Below are 20,959 nucleotides of genomic sequence, written 5' to 3' on the forward strand. Positions count from 1 at the left end.
GGAAAAGGTTTCATGGTCAAATTACTTTGTGACATGCTAGAATATACAGGATGAGCTCTGGGGTCTGTTGTGGTGAATTTCTGTACTTTTTATTCTACTCCACTGACCTATTTGTCTATCCTTAGACAAATACCACAGTCTTCATTGGTTTATCATAGCTCTATAGCAAGTCTTGAAATCAGAAGTTCTCCAATTTGTTCTTTTTCAATACTGATTTTGGTTGTTCTAGATCTTTGGATTTCTCTATAAATTTTAGAATGCTTTTATCAACTTAAAATTTAAAAAAACATTCTGGTACTTTGGCTAGGAGAGTATTGAATCTATAGGTAAATTTGGGGAAATTTTAGTAAAGACATTGAATTTTCCAATCCATAGCCATGGTATTGCCATCTGTTTAGATCTTTTCTAGGGAATTCTCTGGCGGTCCAGTGGTTAGGACTTTGCACTTTCATTGCCAGGGCCCAGGTTCAATCCCTGGTTGGGGAACTGGGATCTCACAAGTTATGCAGCAGGGCCAAAAAAAAAACCACATATCTTGACTAATTTCCCTTGGCAATGTTTTGCAGTTTTCCATATAAAGATCTTTCATATCTTTTACTAAACTTATTCCTAAGTATGATTTTATCTTGCCCTGGTTTTCTTACTATCATGGGAATGAACACCTTTCATACCATACATTCAAACTGCAGTGAGAGTTGAAATTCTGTGATTGTTTTAACAGCCTCTTTCCCACCTCCCACTACATCCTCGTACTAAATGCATGTCAATGACTGGATTCATTAGCTGTTTTAAAGACTCTTCAAACGAGAAGTAGACAGGGTATAAATGAATGAACACAGTGATATTCCAGCAGGTCAGATAACTCTTGTTTATTTATAAAATATATCCCATTCTGTCAAGTACTGATAAGAAAGGTGCAACTAGAAGACATTGAGGATTGATAATATATTTTCACTTATAATATTTTAGTTATTTAAATTCTAGAAATTCCATGTGAATTGTCTTCTGTTGTATTCCAAGAACCCCTTGCTATCCAAGTCTATTTGGTTTCCAAGTTCAAATACTAAGGAACACTGTATTAACTAAATTGATTTGATTTCCAAATTTCAAAAAGTGAGTAACAAATTTAAATAAAGATTTTTTAGAAATGTTTTGTTCCAAAATTCAGATTGTGACAAGTATTTATTTCCTTTCAATAGATTACTAGATTTAGCTTGCTAATTTTTAACATTGCATATTTTCATAACTGATTCTGGGCATATTATTTTTTTGTGTCCTTCCAGCAAGTTTTATCATTAGGGTTATGACAGATTCATAAAATCAGATAACTTGCCACCTCAGTCTGTGTCCTGGAAGAGTTCCTAACACATTTCATAGTTTCATCTATAAATATATATATATATGTTTTTAGTGTAGCTGACATTTATTTGTTTAATTTTTTACTTCACCTCATGGTTCGCAGGATCTTAGTTCCCTCATCAGGGATCAAACCTGGACTCCCAGCAATGGGAGCATGGAGTCCTAACCACTGGATTGCCATGGAATTCCCCTGACATTTATGTTTTTGGTTTAAAAAATGTTCCTTCTGGAGAGAATCTATTAAAGATTTTATACTTCTCTAGTCAATTCTGATATCAAGTCAATCCAATTTCTTTCTAAAAATCATACACTTTGTCCAGATTTTTGGATATATTCTAAAAAACATCTATAGTACTTTTAAGTTTGAGATAAAAATCATACACTGTATGTATTTACCCTTTTAAAGTATAGAGTGGTTTTTAGTATATACACTGTCAATCCCAGAATATTTTAATCACCCAAAAAGATAATGTCCTTTTATATTTAAATAGGTAGTAAGTATGAAAATATTAGTCACTCAGTTGTGTCCAACTCTTTTGCGAACCCATGGACTGTAGCCTGCCACGCTCCTCTGTCCATGGGATTCTTCAGGCAAGAATACTGGAGTGAGTTGCCATTCCCTTCTCCAGGGGATCTTCCCAACCCAGGGATCAAACCTGGGTCTCCCGCAATGTAGACAGATTCTTTACTGAAAGTCATTTCAGTTTCTCATTCATGGTACTGTTCAGCTGTCATCTGTACTCCCCAACCTGAATCAGTGGTTTGTCTACTTTCAATCAGATATATTTTCTATTTTAAATTGTTTACTTTTGTCATTTATTTCTGCATTTGAGAACTAACAATGACTTTCTCTGTCCATATTTTAGATATATTTTTGCTTGTTTTAGCTCTTTGGGTTCTGTATTCATTTTAATGATCTTTCTAGTACTTTAATGTATGCATGCATACTGAGTATTAAAACTTCCAATACAATTTTGCCTGCCACTCACAGGTTTTTCAATTGTGTTCTCATACTCAATCACATTTAAATAATGCATTCTAAGGATTTAGTTCCTTAAGCCACGTTAATCAAGAGGAGTACTAAATTAATATTCAGATATTTGTTGGCTATTGTTTTGTTACTGTCGTTCATTCTGGTCAAATAATGTGCCCTGTATATTTTCTACTTTTGAGGAATAATTAGGAAAAATATTCTTATCTCTTCCTACTTATTTGACAGTTATGCTTTCACCAACCCATCATTATATCCATAGGATTTCAAATGGGTATTAATCTTTGTGCAGCATAAAAATGAAGTCTGAATGTAGACTACCCACAAAAACTTTTTTTCCCTTTTAAAATCTCAAGCCAAATAATGGGGATAGGAAAAACCTTCCTATGTTCATTACACTCATTTCTCTCTCTCTTTTTAAAAAATAGAAGTGAGAAAGTGAAGTCTCTCAGTCGTGTCCTACTCTTTGCAACCCCATGGACTGTAGCCTACCAGGCTCCTCCCTCCAAAAATATCTGTTTATTTATTTGGCTGCACCAGGTCTTCATTGCAGCCTGTGAAATCTTTAGTTGCAGCGTGGGAACTCTTAGATGCAGCATGTGGGATCTAGTTCCCCAACCAGGGATCAAACCCAGGCCTCCTTCATCGGGAGCACGGAGTCTTATCTACTAGACAATCAAGGAAGTCTCTCATTTGTCTTTTTTCATTATGAATTTTTTGACTTAGATAAAGGTAAGCAACATGGTTAAAATCCTTTCCACAAATAATTGTTGCTTAAGTCACTCAGTTTTGTCCAACTCTTTGTGACCCCATGGACTGTAGCCTGCCAGGCTCCTCTGAGATTCCAAAGAATCCATGGGATTCTCCAGGCAAGAATACTGGAGTAGGTTGCCATTTCCTTCTCCAGGGGATCTTCCTGACCCATGGATTGAACCCGAGTCTCCTGCATTGGCAGGGGGATTCTTTACCCTGAGCCACCAGGAAAGCCCTCCACAAATAATAATGGCAATTATGAAAATGAGCGTATCAATGATAATAATGAACAACTTTTACTAGATATTTGCCACATGATAGGAAAAGTTCTGAATATTTATTAATTCATTGAATCATACAACAAACCAACACATACACCATGATTATATTTACTAATACATAAAAAAGAAAATGTCACTAACATATATAAGTAAAAAGTTAAAAAAAATCTGGAAAGATAAATAATATTGATAATGGTGGTTAATTACCTTTCTCATATGAGATTGGGGTTAGGCTTGGTGAAAGGAATAAGACAGTTTACAAGGACAAAATATAGATAATTTCACCAACTAAAGCAGATGTTTTAAAAGGAAAAGGCCAAAACATCCAAAGATAAACTTTGGGTCATATTAATCAAGGAAGATTTTATAACCAAAAATAATTAGATGCAACCATAACATGAATAATAAGGTCATTAAAAATGTCATTAAATATATCAATAAAAATAATAAAAATCTCTATATACTGAAATACCAATCATATTTTTGACTATATTATAAAATCAGGTAAAGGTACAACATGTGTACCATGACTACATTTTCTTTAAAAACAAAGTCTGGTAGGATTTACTCTACCAATTGAAAGTCATTATCTATAGATGGCATGATTACAATTAATCCTGGCTTTTTTAGTTTCTAGTTTTCTGATATTCTGTTTTCTAGTAAGAAAATATAAATGTGTGAAATGAAACAAAAGGACTAAAACTTACTTCAAAAACAAGATCATAATTAATTCTACAAAGAATTAAAAAATACAAAGTCACACAGTTTAAACAGTGTGATACTGGTGTAAGCACAAACATATAGATCAGAGAAGAATAGCCTTGAGACTCAAGCAAATATAAACAAGAATATAATATATCACCAACAAGGTAGAACAAAACAGTAGGAAAGGATAAAACTGTTGATGTGACATTAGTACAAGATGGGGTGGGGGAGTAGAGGGGTGGAGACAAACAAATATCAATTTAGAATCCAAATTCCTTAGAGTAAAATATATTTGGATTAAATATATTTTAAGAAATATATTTTTAAAATATATATATATATATTTATAAAATAAACAAAAAATAGTGAGAGAGGCTAACTATCAAACCTGAATTTTTTGTTTGTTTAAAAGATCAGGAAGGTGAAAAGAGCTTTAACTTTTATTATTCATCAGTATGAACTCCCTGATGACGAATGAGATCTGAGCCACTACTAAATGCCTTTCCACATTCCTTACAGTTATAGGGCTTTTCACCAGTATGAATTCTGAGATGTCGAGTAAGGTTTGAGCATTTATTAAAGGCCTTTCCACATTCATTACATTCATATGGTTTTTCATCTGTATGAATTCTTTGATGTTGAAAAAGCTGTGAGTTCTGAGTAAAGGCCTTCCCACATTCAAGACATTCAAAAGGTTTCTCACCAGCATGAATTCTCTGATGTTGACGAAGTTGTGAGCTCTGAGTAAAAGCCTTCCCACATTCCTTACAATCATAGGGTTTCTCTCCCGTGTGAATTCTCTGATGATTAGTAAGTGCGGAGCCACTACTAAAGGCCTTGCCACATTCTTTGCACTCATACGGTTTCTCACCTGTATGAATTCTCTGATGCTGTACAAGCTTTGAGCTCTGAGTGAAAGCTTTGCCACATTCCTTGCATTCATAGGGTTTCTCACCTGTATGAATTCTCACATGTTGAAAAAGTTGTGAGCTCTTAGTAAAGGCTTTTCCACATACTTTACATTCGTACGGTTTTTCACCAGTGTGAATTCTCTGATGGTCAATAAGATTTGAGCAATAACTAAAGGCCTTCCCACATTCCTTACATTCATAGGGTTTCTTACCCGTATGAATTCTCTGATGCTGAGAAAGGTATGAGCTACAGCTGAAGGCCTTTCCACATTCTTTACATTCAAAGGGTTTTTCACCTGTATGAATTTTCAGATGTCGAGTAACATGTGAGCCACAGCTAAAGAATTTCCCACACTCTTTACATTCATAAGATTTTTCGCCAATATGAATTCTCTGATGTTGAAGAAATTGTGAATTCTGACTAAAGACCTTTCCACATTTCTTACATTCATACGGTTTCTCTTCATTGTTAATTTGATGTAAAGTAAAGAATGTCTGTTGAACAAATGTGGGCATGTACTCATGAGTGAGTATTTCTTGGCTGAAATGCCCATTTTGATATCCCAGTTGTTTTTCAAAGTGACTTCTATATTCCAAAACATCTCTGAAACTGGAGTATTCAAAGCCATGTTTTCTAAGTCCCATCATTTCCCTCTGGCATGATTCTATTTCGTAAACTTCCTTCTTTAGCGATAATAACTTGGTTTCACACATTGATTCCAGAGCTGAAAGAAAATAAAAGGTAAATATTCTTCTCCCACCTCATCTGTGAAAAGGTAAATTTCTATAAAAGAAATGGAAAAATTAAAGTAAAAACAATATGTGGTAGTAAATGACATAGAATTTTCAAGTGTATCTGTAGAATCTGAAAACTGGACAAGAAATACCCCAAAATTAATGAGATGTAAAGTGGGAAGCAGCAGGCAGAATCTATGGAAATAGAAAACCACAGTGATTCTCAAATATTGATGTGGACCAGAGTCATTTGGAAAAGTTGGTAAATATACAATGCTTAGGCATAAAAGATGACTAGTTGTATACACATCTATATGAGCTTATATGTATATGTAAAAAACAAAGTATATCATCGTACAATATGTATTATACAAAGTGGCTAATTTTTTTTTTTTTTACCTCCGTTAAAGGTCTCCTAAGAGGAATCAAAGCATACAGGGAAAGATTCTTGGGCTCTCTGGTATAATAAAGTATAAATTTGATTTTTGTCCCTAGTTCCTAACAAAGAGCTTCAAAAACCCTTTGAATTTACTGAGTGATAGCAGTGTTTTCACTGTGCTAATGAGGTGACTCATGGTGGGTCCCCAGATTTAGGATGGGGACTGTTCACTAGAAAGACCCAACATATGATGAGAGGGCTGGGATTTTCAGCTACTTAACCCCTGGGAAAGAGAGGGAGGCCAGAGATTGAGTGGCTGATGGCCTAATCAATTATGCCAATTAATTATGCTTAACTATAATTATGTAATTAAGCTCCAGTAAAAACTCAACACCAAAGTTCAGTGGCGTTTTTTGGTTGGTGCTTCACCAGGAGGCTGACACACTTTGACTTCACAGGGAGAGGGTGTGGAACCTCTGCATCCAAAGCCTACCAACTCATCTGATATCCTTTACAGTAAAACTCCAGTTGTAAGTATAGTGCTTCCCTGAGTCTTCTGAATTGTTTTAGCAAATTATTGAGCCTGCAAGGGGGCATGGAAATACCTGAATTTATAGTCAGTTGATCAGAAGTGTGGGTGGGACTTACAGCTGGGGTCAGGAGTGAAAGCAATCTTGGCTGTTAACCTGTGGGGTTTATGCTGACTCTGGGTTGTTGGGAGTCAGAAGTAAACTGCAGTTCACTCAGCTGGGTATAAAGAAGAATAGGGTCCATAATAAAGGACATATTGGATGTGAGGACATATTGAAAGTGATCAGAGAGTTAGCTACACGGGAGACTAGCCTGAGATAAGTCTAAAGTGAATGCATGCTCAGTCACTCAGATGTGTTCAACTCTTTTTGATCCCATGGACTGTGGCCCACCAGGCTCCTCTGTCCGTGGGATTTCCCAGGCAGGAATGCTGGAGTGGGTTGCCATTCCCTCATCCAGGGGATATTCACGACCCAGAGATCTAACCTGTGTCTCCTGCATCACTGGCATTGGCAGGTGGATTCTTTACCACTGTGGACCGGGGAAGCCCAAAGTCTAAGGTAGTGAACTAATTTGATGTGAGTAGTAGATAGGGAAGACTCAGAATATGTTGTGCTGGAGATTCAGTGAAAATACTATTTGTCTTCAAAGTTTGTGATGCTGATCCTGGGACAAGAGAGAGATTTGCTCATGTACTAATACCACCACAGAGACTGGGAAGGCCACTGAAGTTTAAGGCATACAGAGAGAAAAAAGACACAGTGCAACAGCATAAGAAACAATACACAAAATGAAGAGACAACCTACAGAATGGGAGAAAATATTTGCAAGTGATGCGACTGAAAAGGGCTTAATTTCCAAAATATACAGATAGTTCATATAGCTCAATATCAAACAAACAACCAAACAAACAAAAAAACCAATCAAACAATGGGCAGAAGATCTAAATAGATATTTCTCCAAAGAAGACATTCAGATGGCCAATAGATATATGAAAAGTGCTCAACCTAATCACCAGGGAAATGCAAATCAAAACCACAGTAAGATACCACCTCACACCTGTCAGAATGGCCATCATCCAAAATTTACAAATAATAAATGCTAGAGAGGGTGTAGGAAAAAGAAAACCCTTATACACTATTGGTGGGAACATAAATTGGTACTGTCACTATGGAGAATAGTATGGTGGTTCCTTAAAGAACTAAAAATAGAGTTATTAATACCATAGATCCAACAATCTCATTCCTAAGCATATATTCAGAAAAGATGAAAACTATAATTCAAAAAGATACATACATCTCAATGTTCACAGCAGTACTATTTACAACAGCCAAGACATGGAAGCAACCTAAACGGCCATAAACAGATGAATGGATAAAGGTGATATATACACATACACACCCACACACACTGGAATATTACTCAACCATAAAAAGAATGAAGTGATGCCATCTGCAACAACATGGACAGACTAGAGATTATCATACTAAGTAAATCACACAGAGAAAGACAAATACTGTATGATATCACTTGTATGTGGAATCTAAAAAAAAATTATACAAATGAACTTACTTACAAAACAGAAACTTACAGATCTAGAAAACAAACTTATGGTTACCAAAGGGGAAAAAGTCAGAGAGATAAATCAGGATTTTGGGAATAGCAGATTCACACTATTATATGTAAAATAAACGACAAGTTCCCACCATACAGTACAGGGAACTATATTTAATATCTTACAATAAACCATAATGAAAATGAATCTGATAAAAATATGTGTATATATACATATATATGTATAACTGAATCACTTTGCTCTACACCAGAAACTAACACAACATTGTAAATCATCTATCAGTTCAGTTCAGTTCAGTCGCTCAGTCATGTCTGACACTTTGCAACCCCGTGAATCGCAGCACACCAGGCCTCCCTGTCCACCACCAACTCCTCGAGTTTACCCAAACTCATGTCCATTGAGTTGGTGATGCCATCCAGTCATCTCATCCTATGTCATCCCCTTCTCCTCCTGCCCCCAATCCCTCCCAGTATTGGGATCTTTTCCAATGAGTCAACTCTTTGCATGAGGTGGCCAAAGCACTGGAGTTTCAGCTTCAGCATCAGTCCTTCCAATGAACACCCAGGACTGATCTCTTTTAGGATGGACTGGTTGGATCTCCTTGCAGTCCAAGGGACTCTCAAGAGTCTTCTCCAGCACCACAGTTCAAAAGCATCAATTCTTCGGCACTCAGCCTTCTTCACAGTCCAACTCTCACATCCATACATGACCACTGGAAAAACCATAGCCTTGACTAGACGGACCTTTGTTGGCAAAGTAATGTCTCTGCTTTTGTATATGCTATCTAGGTTGGTCATAACTTTCCTTCCAAGGAGTAAGCGTCTTTTAATTTCATGGCTGCAATCACCATCTGCAGTGATTTTGGAGCCCCCCAAAATAAAGTCTGACACTGTTTCCACTGTTTCCCCATCTATTTCCCATGAAGTGATGGGACCAGATGCCATGATCTCAGTTTTCTGAATGTTGAGCTTTCAGCCAATTTTTTCCACTCTACTCTTTCACTTTCATCAAGAGGCTTTTTAGTTTCTCTTCACTTTCTGCCATAAGGGTGGTGTCATCTGCATATCTGAGGTTATTGATATTTCTCCTGGCAATCTTGATTCCAGCTTCTGCTTCTTCCAGTCCAGCATTTCTCATGATGTGCTCTGCATATAAGTTAAATAAGCAGGGTGACAATATACAGCCTTGACGTACTCCATTTCCTATTTGGAACCAGTCTGTTGTTCCATGTCCAGTTCTAACTGCTGCTTCCTGACCTGCATATAGGTTTCTCAAGAGGCAGGTCAGGTGGTCTGGTATTCCCATCTCTTTCAGAATTTTCCACAGCTTATTGTGATTCACACAGTCAAAGGCTTTGGCATAGTCAGTAAAGCAGAAATAGATGTTTTTCTGGAATTCTCTTGCTTTTTTGATGATCCAGCGGATGTACTTCAATTTTTAAAAAATTCTCAGGAGTTTCACATGAGGATTGTAAATAATAATAAGACAGAGTGCAAGATACTGCCATGGAAGGATGACAGGAGTCAGAAGCAGACTAATGAGAACTGAGTCCCAAAACTGACAGTTACTCACAACAGGTTCCAAGGCAATTATTTAACCTTTTTAGTCCCCAGTTCTTCTTCTATAAAAGGGAGCTAATCCTTAATTTGTAATTACTAGGAGGATGGGGAAAAGTAGAGTAAATGTTGTTGAGTAAAGTGTTCAGTATATGACAGCTAATGGATATTTTAGGCAAATTAAACAGTTTGAAGACATCAAAATGGAGCCTATTAGAATATCTCAAGCCAGAAACAGGGAATTCATTTCAGTATATTCTTTTCCTCCTACCTTCATAGGATCTTTCAGCAATTTCATCCAGTTAACCTCCTCAGAATTTTTTTATCTCCACTGCCAATGCCCTCTTTCAAACCAGAATCATCTCTAACCCAGACCACTCAAGTAGACTCCTAACCCAGATCCCCAACAAGTTCTCATACTCTCTAACCTATTCAAGGGCCAAAATGACATTTGGCCCAGGCTTCCATTGCTCAAAGTCCATCAAAGACTGAATAATGTAGTTCCTACTTGTCTCTCCAATCTCAAGTCACACTCTGCTTTTGCTTGCTCCTGGGGTTGACAACACTGACTTCTTTTAGTTCTTCAAACACACCAACCCTTCCCCTCTTAGAAGGGCCTGCACAGGGGTTCTTCCCTTTGCCTGGAGTTTTCTTCTCTATGAACATATCTAAGACTGGACGTCCCTAGTGGTCTAGTGGTTAAGAATCTGTCTGCCAATGCAGGGAACATGGGTTCCATCCCTGGTCTGGAAAGATCCCAAAAGCCAAGGAGCAACTAAGCCTGTGTGCCAGAACTACCGAAGCTGGTGCGCCCTAAAACTTGTGCTCTATAACAAGAGAAACCACCGCAAAGAGAAACCTGCTCACCACAGAGAGCAGCCCCCACTCACCACAACTAAAGAAAGGAGCACAGCCATAAATAAGTAAGTAAAATTAAGTAGTAAGTCCTAGCAGTGAGCCTGTAATTCTGAAATAGTGATGACTACAAATGATATTTCAGCATGTCTACAATAACAGTAAAATGATATGAAAATATCTGTGATTTCTATTCATGTCAAAGTCACAGGAACTACTAATACTATCATGGTTTGCTGCATACATCATAATAGGAAGACATGCTAAATTTCAATTACAGATTACTAGATATAAAGATGCATTTTTTTGTTTTGTTTTCATCCAAGTTCATGAGTTTCCTCAATTCTATCCAAAGGAATCCAAAATTAGCAAGCTTTGAGTTAGAGGAATCCTTTAAAAACATGAAGTCACTCCCCTGTTCAAATTACCTCACTCAGAATGGAATGGCTTTACATCCCAGAGGAGCCTGGCAGGCAGTCCAGAGGATCGCAAAGAGTCAGACATGCCTGAGTGACTGAGTACAAAATAGAATTCAAAGCCCATACCAAGGCCTATAAGACCTCAAGTTATCTGCAGATACACCCTTCCTCCCACTAGCACGGAGCACACAAACACACATGCATCCTGCTACTTTGCCAATTTCCTTTCACATAATTCCCTCTTGGCTCATTCTGTTCCAATCACAAAGACAGGAGCCAAAAAGCTCCTAACTCAGGAACTTCGTTCTTCCTGATCCTTTTGCCTGAATCTCTTCTACCAGACATCTACATTATTTGTTCCCTCACTTCCTTCCTCATCAGAAGGACCTTTCAGGACTTCCCTGGTGGTCCAGTGGCTAAGACTCTATGCTCCCAATGCAGGGGGCCCAATCAGGGAACTAGATCCCACATGCTGCAACTAAGAATTTCCACACCACAACCAGAAGATGCCACAACAAAGATCGAAGAACCCATGGACTGCAACTAAGACCCAGCACAGCCAAATAAATACATGAAAGTAAGAAAGAGATTTATTAAAGAAAAATAATAATAATTCTAAAAAGGCCTTCTCTACCTTCCTTCATAGCATTTATTGTCATCTGCCATATATATACACACACACACACACACACACATATATATATATATACTTTTTATCTCTCATCCCCTAGAATATAAGCTCCAGGAGAGCAGAATTTTAAATGCTTTGTTCAATATTATAATCGCAGCATCTGAACCAAAGCTTAGTACATAGTACTGTTCCATAAGTATTCTTTTGGTTCTCCTACTTTATACCGAATCTCTTCTTCTCTGCCCCGTTCATTCCCAATTTAGGCAAAGACCTTTTTGTTTTTCCCAACATTGTCTCTTTAGACAGTGACTGCAATCACTTGTGAGGCTCTAACTGCTATTTCAGTATAGATTAAATCCATTTCTGAATATTTATCCTGTGACTTTCTGCTAAGCTCCCCACCATCTGATTCTTTTACCAGGCACTACTTCGTGAAAGTTATTTATGGATATATTTTAACACTACTTTTTAAAAAATTTTATGTTTTTTTTTTTGAAGTAGAGTTGATTTACAAAGTTGTGATGATCTCTGCTATACAGCCAAGTGACTCAATTATACACATAAATTGTTTCTTTTCCACTAGATTTCCCATAGATTTTTTTTCCCACTATGGTTTATCACAGGATAAGGACTATATTCCTTGTGCTATACAGTAGGACCTTGTTGTTTATCTATCCTATATGTAATATTAACGGTTTACAGCTGGTAATCCCAAACTCCCAGTCCTTCCCTCCCCCACCTTCCTACCTCTTAGCAACCACGAGTCTGTTTTCTATGTCTTGTGAGTCCGTTTCTGTTTTGTAGAGAGGTTCATTTGTTTAGCACTACTTTTTGACTCTAAGTTTTTAACAGTTGACACAATTAGAAAATGCATCATATGGCAGACTCCTTTGCACACATTAGGAAATAAAAAATATTAGATAAAGGAAAAATGCACAACAAACAAAAAAAATCAGTCATTGGCGGGCAGCTATAATGAAGACTAGGACTTGAAGCTGGGGCAGGTGCGTGCAGACATGCACAAACGTGCACACACACACAGGTATACTATTTGGGAGTGGTAACAGGAAACATTTAGTTGGAACCAGAGATCAAATTGCCAACATCTGCTGGATCATGGAAAAAGCAAGAGAGTTCCACAAAAACATCTATTTCTGCTTTACTGACTATGCCAAAGCCTTTGACTGTGTGGATCACAATGAACTGTGGAAAATTCTGAAAGAAACGGGAATACCAGACCACCTGACCTGCCTCTTGAGAAATCTGTATGCAGGTCAGGAAGCAACAGTTAGAACTGGACATGGAACAACAGACTGGTTCCAAATAGGAAAAGGAGTACGTCAAGGCTGTATATTATCACCCTGCTTATTTAACTTATATGCAGAGTACATCATGAGAAATGCTGGACTGGAAGAAACACAAGCTGGAATCAAGATTTCCGGGAGAAATATCAATAACCTCAGATATGCAGATGATACCACCTTTATGGCAGAAAGTGAAGAGGAACTAAAAAGCCTCTTGATGAAAGTGAAAGTGGAGAGTGAAAAAGTTGGCTTAAAGCTCAACATTCAGAAAATTAAGATCATGGCATCTGGTCCCATCACTTCATGGGAAATAGATGGGGAAACAGTGGAAACAGTGTCAGACTTTATTTTTCTGGGCTCCAAAATCACTGCAGATGGTGACTGCAGCCATGAAATTAAAAGACGCTTACTCCTTGGAAGGAAAGTTATGACCAACCTAGATAGCATATTCAAAAACAGAGACATTACTTTGCCAACAAAGGTCCGTCTAGTCAAGGCTATGGTTTTTCCAGTGGTCATGTATGGATGTGAGAGTTGGACTGTGAAGAAGGCTGAGTGCCGAAGAATTGATGCTTTTGAACTGTGGTGCTGGAGAAGACTCTTGAGAGTCCCTTGGACTGCAAGGAGATCTAACCAGTCCATTCTGAAGGAGATCAGCCCTGGGATTTCTTTGGAGGGAATGATGATGAAGCTGAAACTCCAGTACTTTGGCCACCTCATGTGAAGAGCTGACTCACTGGAAAAGACTGATGCTGGGAGGGATTGGGGGCAGGAGGAGAAGGGGATGACAGAGGATGAGATGGCTGGATGGCATCACTGACTTGATGGACGTAAGTCTGAGTGAACTCCGAGAGTTGGTGATGGACAGGGAGGCCTGGCGTGCTGCGATTCATGGGGTCTCGAAGAATGGGACACAACTGAGTGACTGAACTGAACTGAAGAAGAAGAAAACCTAGCAAGGAACTGAATCTAAAATATAGGTAGGAGGACTTCCCTGATGGTCCAGCAGTTAAGAATCCACCTGCCAAAACAGGGGACATGGGTTCAATCATGGGTCCAGGAAGATCCTACATGTTGAGGGACAACTAAGCCCGTGCCGTGCTCCATAACCATCGAGCCTGTGCTCCAGAGCCCAGGAATTGCAACTACTGAGCCCATGAGCTGCAACTACTGCGGCCCACGCACCTCGAGTCCATGCTCCCAACAAGAGAACCCACGCAATGGGAATCCTGTGCACTACAATGAAGAGAAAGCCTGCACACAGCAGTGAAGACCCAGCACAGCCAAAATAATAAGTAAATTAATTAAAATTAAAAAAATACACGTAGGGACTTCCCTGGAGGTCCAGTGGTTAAGAAAACATGCTTCCATGGCAAGGGGCATGGGATCAAACCCTGGTCAGGGATTAAGATTCCTCATGCCATGTGGCATGGCCCAAAAATAGGAAACAAAAAAAGTACAGGTAAAAGAGTTTTCTTTGCAGGGGATATGAAGGGCACTCTCTACTTGAAATTAAGAAGGGTATTGGAGAAAGAGTAGCAGAAACAGCAGTAAGTGAGGAAAGGAATGGAACAGGTCATTCGTAAACTCATGCTCAAAGGAGTTAGTTTTTCCCACAGGCCTACTGTTTTGATGGGAGCTTCCAAGACCACATCTCAAGGGTGCTGTTTCTTCATGAATCAACTGGGTTATTACCTACAGTTCCCTGCCTTGGTCCAGTCATTTCTCACTTACCTGAGCACAGGCCTCTTGTCAGCTCTCTGCCAATCATCCATGGCTCTTTCCCTTGTTCCAATAAGGAAATAACTTGAGGCTTGGGAATGTAAAGTCCTGCTCACAAGAAAAGATATGGAACATGGTTAGGCTGTGGGTAAATCAGACCCGAATGTAATACCAGTCCCTTGATGATCAAGGAAGAGATGCTACTGTGGGAACAGTCAAACAAAGAAGAGGCTCAGCCATAGCCAACTAGGAGCTGCTCATTTCCCACTCTTCCTTTCCATTTCAGTTCAAACCATTTATTTGAGAACAGGGAGCAGAAATTCAGCTGGTAACTTGAAAAGTAGCTGAGAAAGTCACTGCAGAAGAAAGAGACATTCCAGGGGAGAACTCAAAATACCAGTATAGATGTCCTTACCCATTGACACCAGATTGCTATAGTTTTCCAACATCACATCTCTGTACAAGTCCCTCTGAGCAGGGTTCAGGAATTCCCACTCCTCTTGAGAGAAGTCTATAGACACATCACTGAACACCACTGATCCCTGAAACAATAAACACATGTATTATTTGTGCAACAAAAAGAAATATTTCACAAATGTTAGTAACCAAAGAGTTGATGAGATATTTTACTTTAAACACAGTATGCTACCTAATCTATGGAAAATGAATGACAGAATTTAAATATCATTTTGCAACCTCTAATGAATTAATGAATCTAGACAATAATCCTCATTGGTAGCTAACATTACAAAAGGAAAGAGTACCAGAAATAATACACCTCCTAATGGAATCACACATCACCACCTAGGAAATATTTCTGACCAAAAAACCCCAACTGAATCTGATCAAGACCTACATACTAATTCCCTGGAAACACTTACATGATACCCCAGAGAAAAAATCAGCAAAATCCAAATAGCAGACAAATGAATCTTTTTTTTTTTTTTTCTTTTCTAACAACAACAAAAATTGCAAAGAAAGGAAAGAGATGGAAGGGCTACCTACAAAGTAAGAAATTGGGCTCAAATATCCTTAAAATTGTGTTTGTTTTTCTTAGAAAGAACTGAATGTCAGGAAGGTAAGAAGGAGCCTCAGCTAACTTACCTGGGCCATGGCTTTCAGTATTACAGGGTGATCAGTCCTCCTTGGGGCTGTTCTCCTGAAAAAGGATAGTGTTCTGAGAAGGCAGGCCTGGGAAATCAAACAAATATCTAGAGACAATTCTGGCCTTACAGCTTTTGGACCCTCCAGGCAAAATTACTTCCATTTCCCTTGGTCTCAGGAAATAACTCTAGTTAGTGAGTGGGAGTCTGGAATAAATCCCCCTCATTCCTCAACTCCAGAAATCCCAGGCTTTTGCTGTAGCAAGATGGATCCCAGCTAGTTGATCCAAAGGAATAAAAAGTCATAATTCCTCTCCTTCATATTGTTACCACTTTGTTCTGTTACAGAAATAATTAGCATATTCTTTTAGGAAACGGAGAGTCCAAGTCCAAGTCCTAAGGCTCTTTTATTCGGGGGTCTGGTTTTCCATTGGTATGCCATTTCTATAGACACCGGGCACAAAGTTCAGAGTCCATTGGGAGGGTGACCATGCGTGTAGCCTAATGTTCGCAGCCTGGCCTAAGATGGAGTCCAGCTCTGTTTCCTCCTTCAGTATAAGCAACCCAGGTTCCTGCCTCAGCCAAGTGATCCAGGTAAGACCTTGCCCCATCTCAGTCCTGCTGTTGCTCTGAACCCAAGACAGAGCTGCTATGACCTGCTCTGAGTGGACCCCTCCTCTGTAGCCCTCAGGTCCCTAAGCCAGCTTTACCTAAATGGTGCCTGTGGCCAGGCTGTGGCCAGGAACACAGTTTATTCTAATTAGGACTAAGTGTGAAGTGAAAGTGTTAGTTGCTCAGTTGCTCCGACTCTTTGTGACCCCATGGACTGTAGCCCACCAGGTTCCTCTGTCCATGAGATATTTTTCCGGCAAGAATACTGGAAGGGGTTGCCATTCCCTTCTCCAGGGGATCTTCCCAACCCAGGGATCGAACTTAGGTTTCCTGCATTGCAGGCGAATTCTTTACCATCTCAATCACTAGGGAAGCCCAATTAGGGCTAAAGACTTCCGTAAGCAATTCTCATTTGCCAAGCCTGAGAAGGTCAACTTCCCCCAACACACAACCACGCTCACATTCACAATGAGGCACTCCTTCCCTTATGCACTAGCTCTGTTTTTTTCTAAAAAACAGCCACCAGGGACTTCCCTGGTGGTCCAGGGGCTAAGACTCAGTGCTCCCAGTGCAGGAGCGTTTGATCCCACATGCTGCAACTAAAGATCAAAGATTCCAAGTGCTGCAACTAAGACCCAGTACAGCCAAATAAATATTTTAAAAAACAAAAACCCCTGCTTATGTGTATTAGCCACACAGAAGTTAAAATGTCAACTCTTCTAGTTCTCAGGTAAGAGCTTTCTTACTCACACATATTTATATCAAAAAAAATTTTCTTTTTTCTACAATTGTAATGCTTTCATTACATTTAAGCCTTTAATCAATTATTATTTTTATTTTGGTATTATTTGGTAAAAGACAATGGCATGAGATTATCGATTATAATTTTACTTCAGTAAAAGATATGAGTTAATAATCCTACTTCATTTTCCTCCAGAGAGGGCTACCCAAATGTAACAAAATCATATATGAATAATATAGTATTCCATGGGACTTAACATGCACCATTATTTTATTGCTACTAAGAAAGGAGGAACTATTTAAGACATAACCTTATTTCATGTATGTAAAATGGGGGGTGGGGTGGAAATGAGCCTTAGAACAGATGACTATGGAATATATTTTCCATACTGATTTAAATGTTACTCTTGGAACGTCCCTGGTGGTCCAGTGGCTAACTTTGAGCTCCCAATGCAAGGGGCCAGGGTTTGATCTCTGGTCAGGGAACTGGATCCCACTTGCCACAACTAAAAGATCCTGCACGTTGCAATGAAGATCTGAGATTCCAAGAGCAACAACTAAGACCCTGCACAGCCAAATAAATAAATATTAAAAAATAAATGCTACCCTTATCATAGAGGATACATTTGGATTTGTGATTCTACTTTCATTCAGTGATGTTTATTATTTTGCCAGTATCACATTCTCTATTTATTATAATTTACAAATATATTTTAATGTCTAAATAAAAGACTCCTCCACCACACACCTATGAGAATGGCCAAAATCCAGGACACTGACAACCAATTCTGGCCAGGGTGTGAAACAACAGGAACTGTCATCCATTGCTGGTGGGAATGCAAAATGGAATGGCCACTCTGGAAGACAGTTTGGCAGCTTCTTACAAAATCAAACATATTCTTACCATACGATCCAGCAAGCACCTTGCTATTTATCCCAAAGAACTGAAAAAGTATGTCACACAAAAACTTGTGCACAGATGTTTATAGCAGCTTTATTCATAATTGCAAAAACTTGAGAAAAACAAGATGTCCCTCAGTAGGTGAATGGTTAAATAAACTGTGGTACATCTAGACAATGTCGTTTTATTCAGCCAAAAAAAAAAAAAAGAAAGAAAGAAAGTGGCCTATGGAATCATGAAAAGACATATACTAAGTGAAAGAAGTCAATATGAAAAGCTCCATCTGCCAACTATATGACACTCTGGAAAAGGCAAAACTATGGAGACTGTAAAAAGATCAATGGTAGCCAGAGGTTAGGAAGAAGGAAGCAAAGAGGGATGAATAGGTAAGGCACAGAAGATATTTAGGGCAGTGAAACTACTATGTAACACACCATAATGTATGTTACACTTTTAAAACCACATGTTATATCATTATATCTGATGAGTCATCAAAAATTAAAACACCAACTGACCAAGTATTAGAATACAGGATGACTATGCTTATAAACTGCTAGTAAGAATTTAACAGATACAACCATATCGGTCCAGCATTATCTAGGAAATTTGAAAATACAGACATATCTTCTGGCCTAGCAACTCTATTGGTATGTTTATACTCTATGAAAGCATGCACATGTGCACCAGGGTACTTATAAAACAAAAAGGAAACCCCAGCGCACCTTGTATTGGGCTTGGTCAACAGCCATTCCTTTCTCCTCAGGGGACCTCTCTGAGAAAGACAGAGCTGGAGGAAGGAGAAAGGAATTATGAAATGCCAGGTCTTTCTGTGGCTCAGACTGATTAGATAAGAGGTTATTCTGGACCCACACCTACTACCCATGGGAAGGAGGGATGGAGAGAGGTCAGAGGAGTGGAGGCTGTCCTGAGCATTCCTGGTTGCAGAAGGCGAAAAGTCTGCTGCTCAAGACCAAAATCTGTCCTGATCTCACATATCAACCACTGGGACACACACACTGTCAGCTTGGCACAATTACAGACACTCTCCAACCGCACACACAGTGCCACAAAAACTTATGCGATCACACTCACATATCCTTACACAGTCATAGACATCCAGTACACTTAGTACTGCTAACGTTCATAAAACCACCATCAGAGGCAGCCCTCAGATAACACAGTCATAGCAGCACAACCACACTCTACACTCCCCACCCCAACACACACGGCACAAACTTGTATGGGTAACCACAATCACTTGTCCCACTACGGGGTCGGAGCCGCACACTGTTACAATTACACACCACAGAGAGGATATCCACAGTCACACCTGCACACAGAGTTTCGCGCGCATGGTCAGTCACAATGACATACGCACACACAACGCCGCACGATCACATAAAGTCACAATCACACACATGGATTCCCACACTTCCCCCTCCCCCGGTCCTAACAAATCATACAGGCCCAAGACTTCGGACCCGCCTGGACTGTCCCTTCAGACCATCAGAGATGCACATCCGGCACCTAGACGAGCCCCCGGGACCTAGGCTGCTCACCTGGCACTTCCCCTTCCCCGGAGGCCGAGGGTCCCGCAGGCGAGTGAAGGGTCGGCCCTATACGCGCCAGGATCTCTGGGAAATGTAGTCCGAAGCCAGATCCGCTAGGACAAGATGGCTTCTCGCTCTCGGATTTTCTGCACCGCCTGGGGCCAAGTTACACCTCTTCTCCCCTCTCGGAATTGCTGCCAAGAATCTTGAGATACAGATACAGTCCCCACATCCCAGAGACAAGCTTCCTCCAAGGGCCAGGCCAATCCCATGGAGTCATATGTCCCCTGAGAAATAGAAAAATGTCGCTAGATTCGCGCCTAAAGTAGGTTAGAGAAGCAAGAACTTCTGGGAAATGTAGTCTAGAACCAGAATGGGTGAGGCGCCCGCCTAAGTAGAAGATTGTCTTGGTTGTTGTTTTTTTTTTTTTCACAGAGTTTGCTGCGGTGGAGGACAGAGTGGCGCCCAAGACTCTTCTAGGAGTTGTAGCTTACTCTGAGAATATTCCAGATCGACTAAAGCACCATTTTTGCCTTCCTCCGTAGATTAACGTGGTGTGTGATCTGTGCTAGTCTGGGAGCTGAAACCTAGGAGTCTCAGATAAGAACACTCAGCAGGAAAGTGAAGGAGAGCAATCAGCGACTCCGGAATGCAGCGGATGGGGACGGATTATCAGGCGCTTGCAGCAGTTTGTTTGTTGTGCATGGTAATGTTGACTTTGATAATGGCCCCAGTGAGTAAAGCCGCAGGTGAAATTGGAGTTACCTCACTTTCTTCATCTGGAAAACAGTGACCATTTAGGGTGCATGGTCTCGTACTATCAGTTTTGACTTTTGGAGAAGCAAAAAGCAAACCAATGTGTCTGATACATAGTTTCAGACTTGTCTTTTATAAATCATAGCTCTGTGTCTTGTATGGCCGTGGATCCCACACCCTTCCATGCCTTAGGATTTTTCATGGGTACAGCTTGTCTCCCAAGAAAGCACAGAAGGCTGCAAAAAAAGTTTATTTGGAAGTTTTAGGAACTGCAATTTGGGAGACTAATTTGGGTAAAACCAAAAGAGTATTCCAGAAGAGAAAGAGTCAGGGACTTCCAAAGGTAAACCCCACGAAGTTAATAACATTGTTTGGAAGGAATTATGATTGACTTTTGAAGGAGGAAACAGAACAGGCTCCATCTTGAAAGCAGGACTCCATCTTGGGCCAGACTATGAACTTTGAGCTATATGCCCAGTATCTATGGAAACGACATACCAACTGGAAAACCAGGCCCCCTGGATGGAAGAGCCCCAGGGCTCGTACCTAGACTCTGTTGCCTAAAAGAATACCCTAATTATCTGTATA

At 39.6% G+C, this 20,959-nt stretch overlaps 1 protein-coding gene across 1 annotated transcript in view; it reads right to left on the reverse strand.

Moving 5' to 3' along the window:
- Positions 1 to 20,084, reverse strand: part of LOC113875666 (zinc finger protein 383) — a 36,194-nt gene extending 16,110 nt beyond the window's left edge. Inside the window, exons 1-6 of the mRNA XM_027514308.1 lie at positions 19,625 to 20,084; positions 18,788 to 18,852; positions 15,813 to 15,867; positions 15,124 to 15,250; positions 14,721 to 14,816; positions 3,381 to 5,725 (exon numbers count right to left, since the gene is read on the reverse strand). Of these exons, the coding sequence (XP_027370109.1) occupies positions 4,533 to 5,725; positions 14,721 to 14,816; positions 15,124 to 15,250; positions 15,813 to 15,821 (1,425 nt within the window). The 5' untranslated portion in view covers positions 15,822 to 15,867; positions 18,788 to 18,852; positions 19,625 to 20,084 and the 3' untranslated portion in view covers positions 3,381 to 4,532. Of the gene's footprint in view, positions 5,726 to 14,720; positions 14,817 to 15,123; positions 15,251 to 15,812; positions 15,868 to 18,787; positions 18,853 to 19,624 lie in introns of the transcript that reaches the window.
- Positions 20,085 to 20,959: the final 875 nt, after the last annotated feature.

Source organism: Bos indicus x Bos taurus, chromosome 18, assembly GCF_003369695.1.
Source record: "Bos indicus x Bos taurus breed Angus x Brahman F1 hybrid chromosome 18, Bos_hybrid_MaternalHap_v2.0, whole genome shotgun sequence".
Lineage (NCBI taxonomy): Eukaryota > Metazoa > Chordata > Mammalia > Artiodactyla > Bovidae > Bos > Bos indicus x Bos taurus.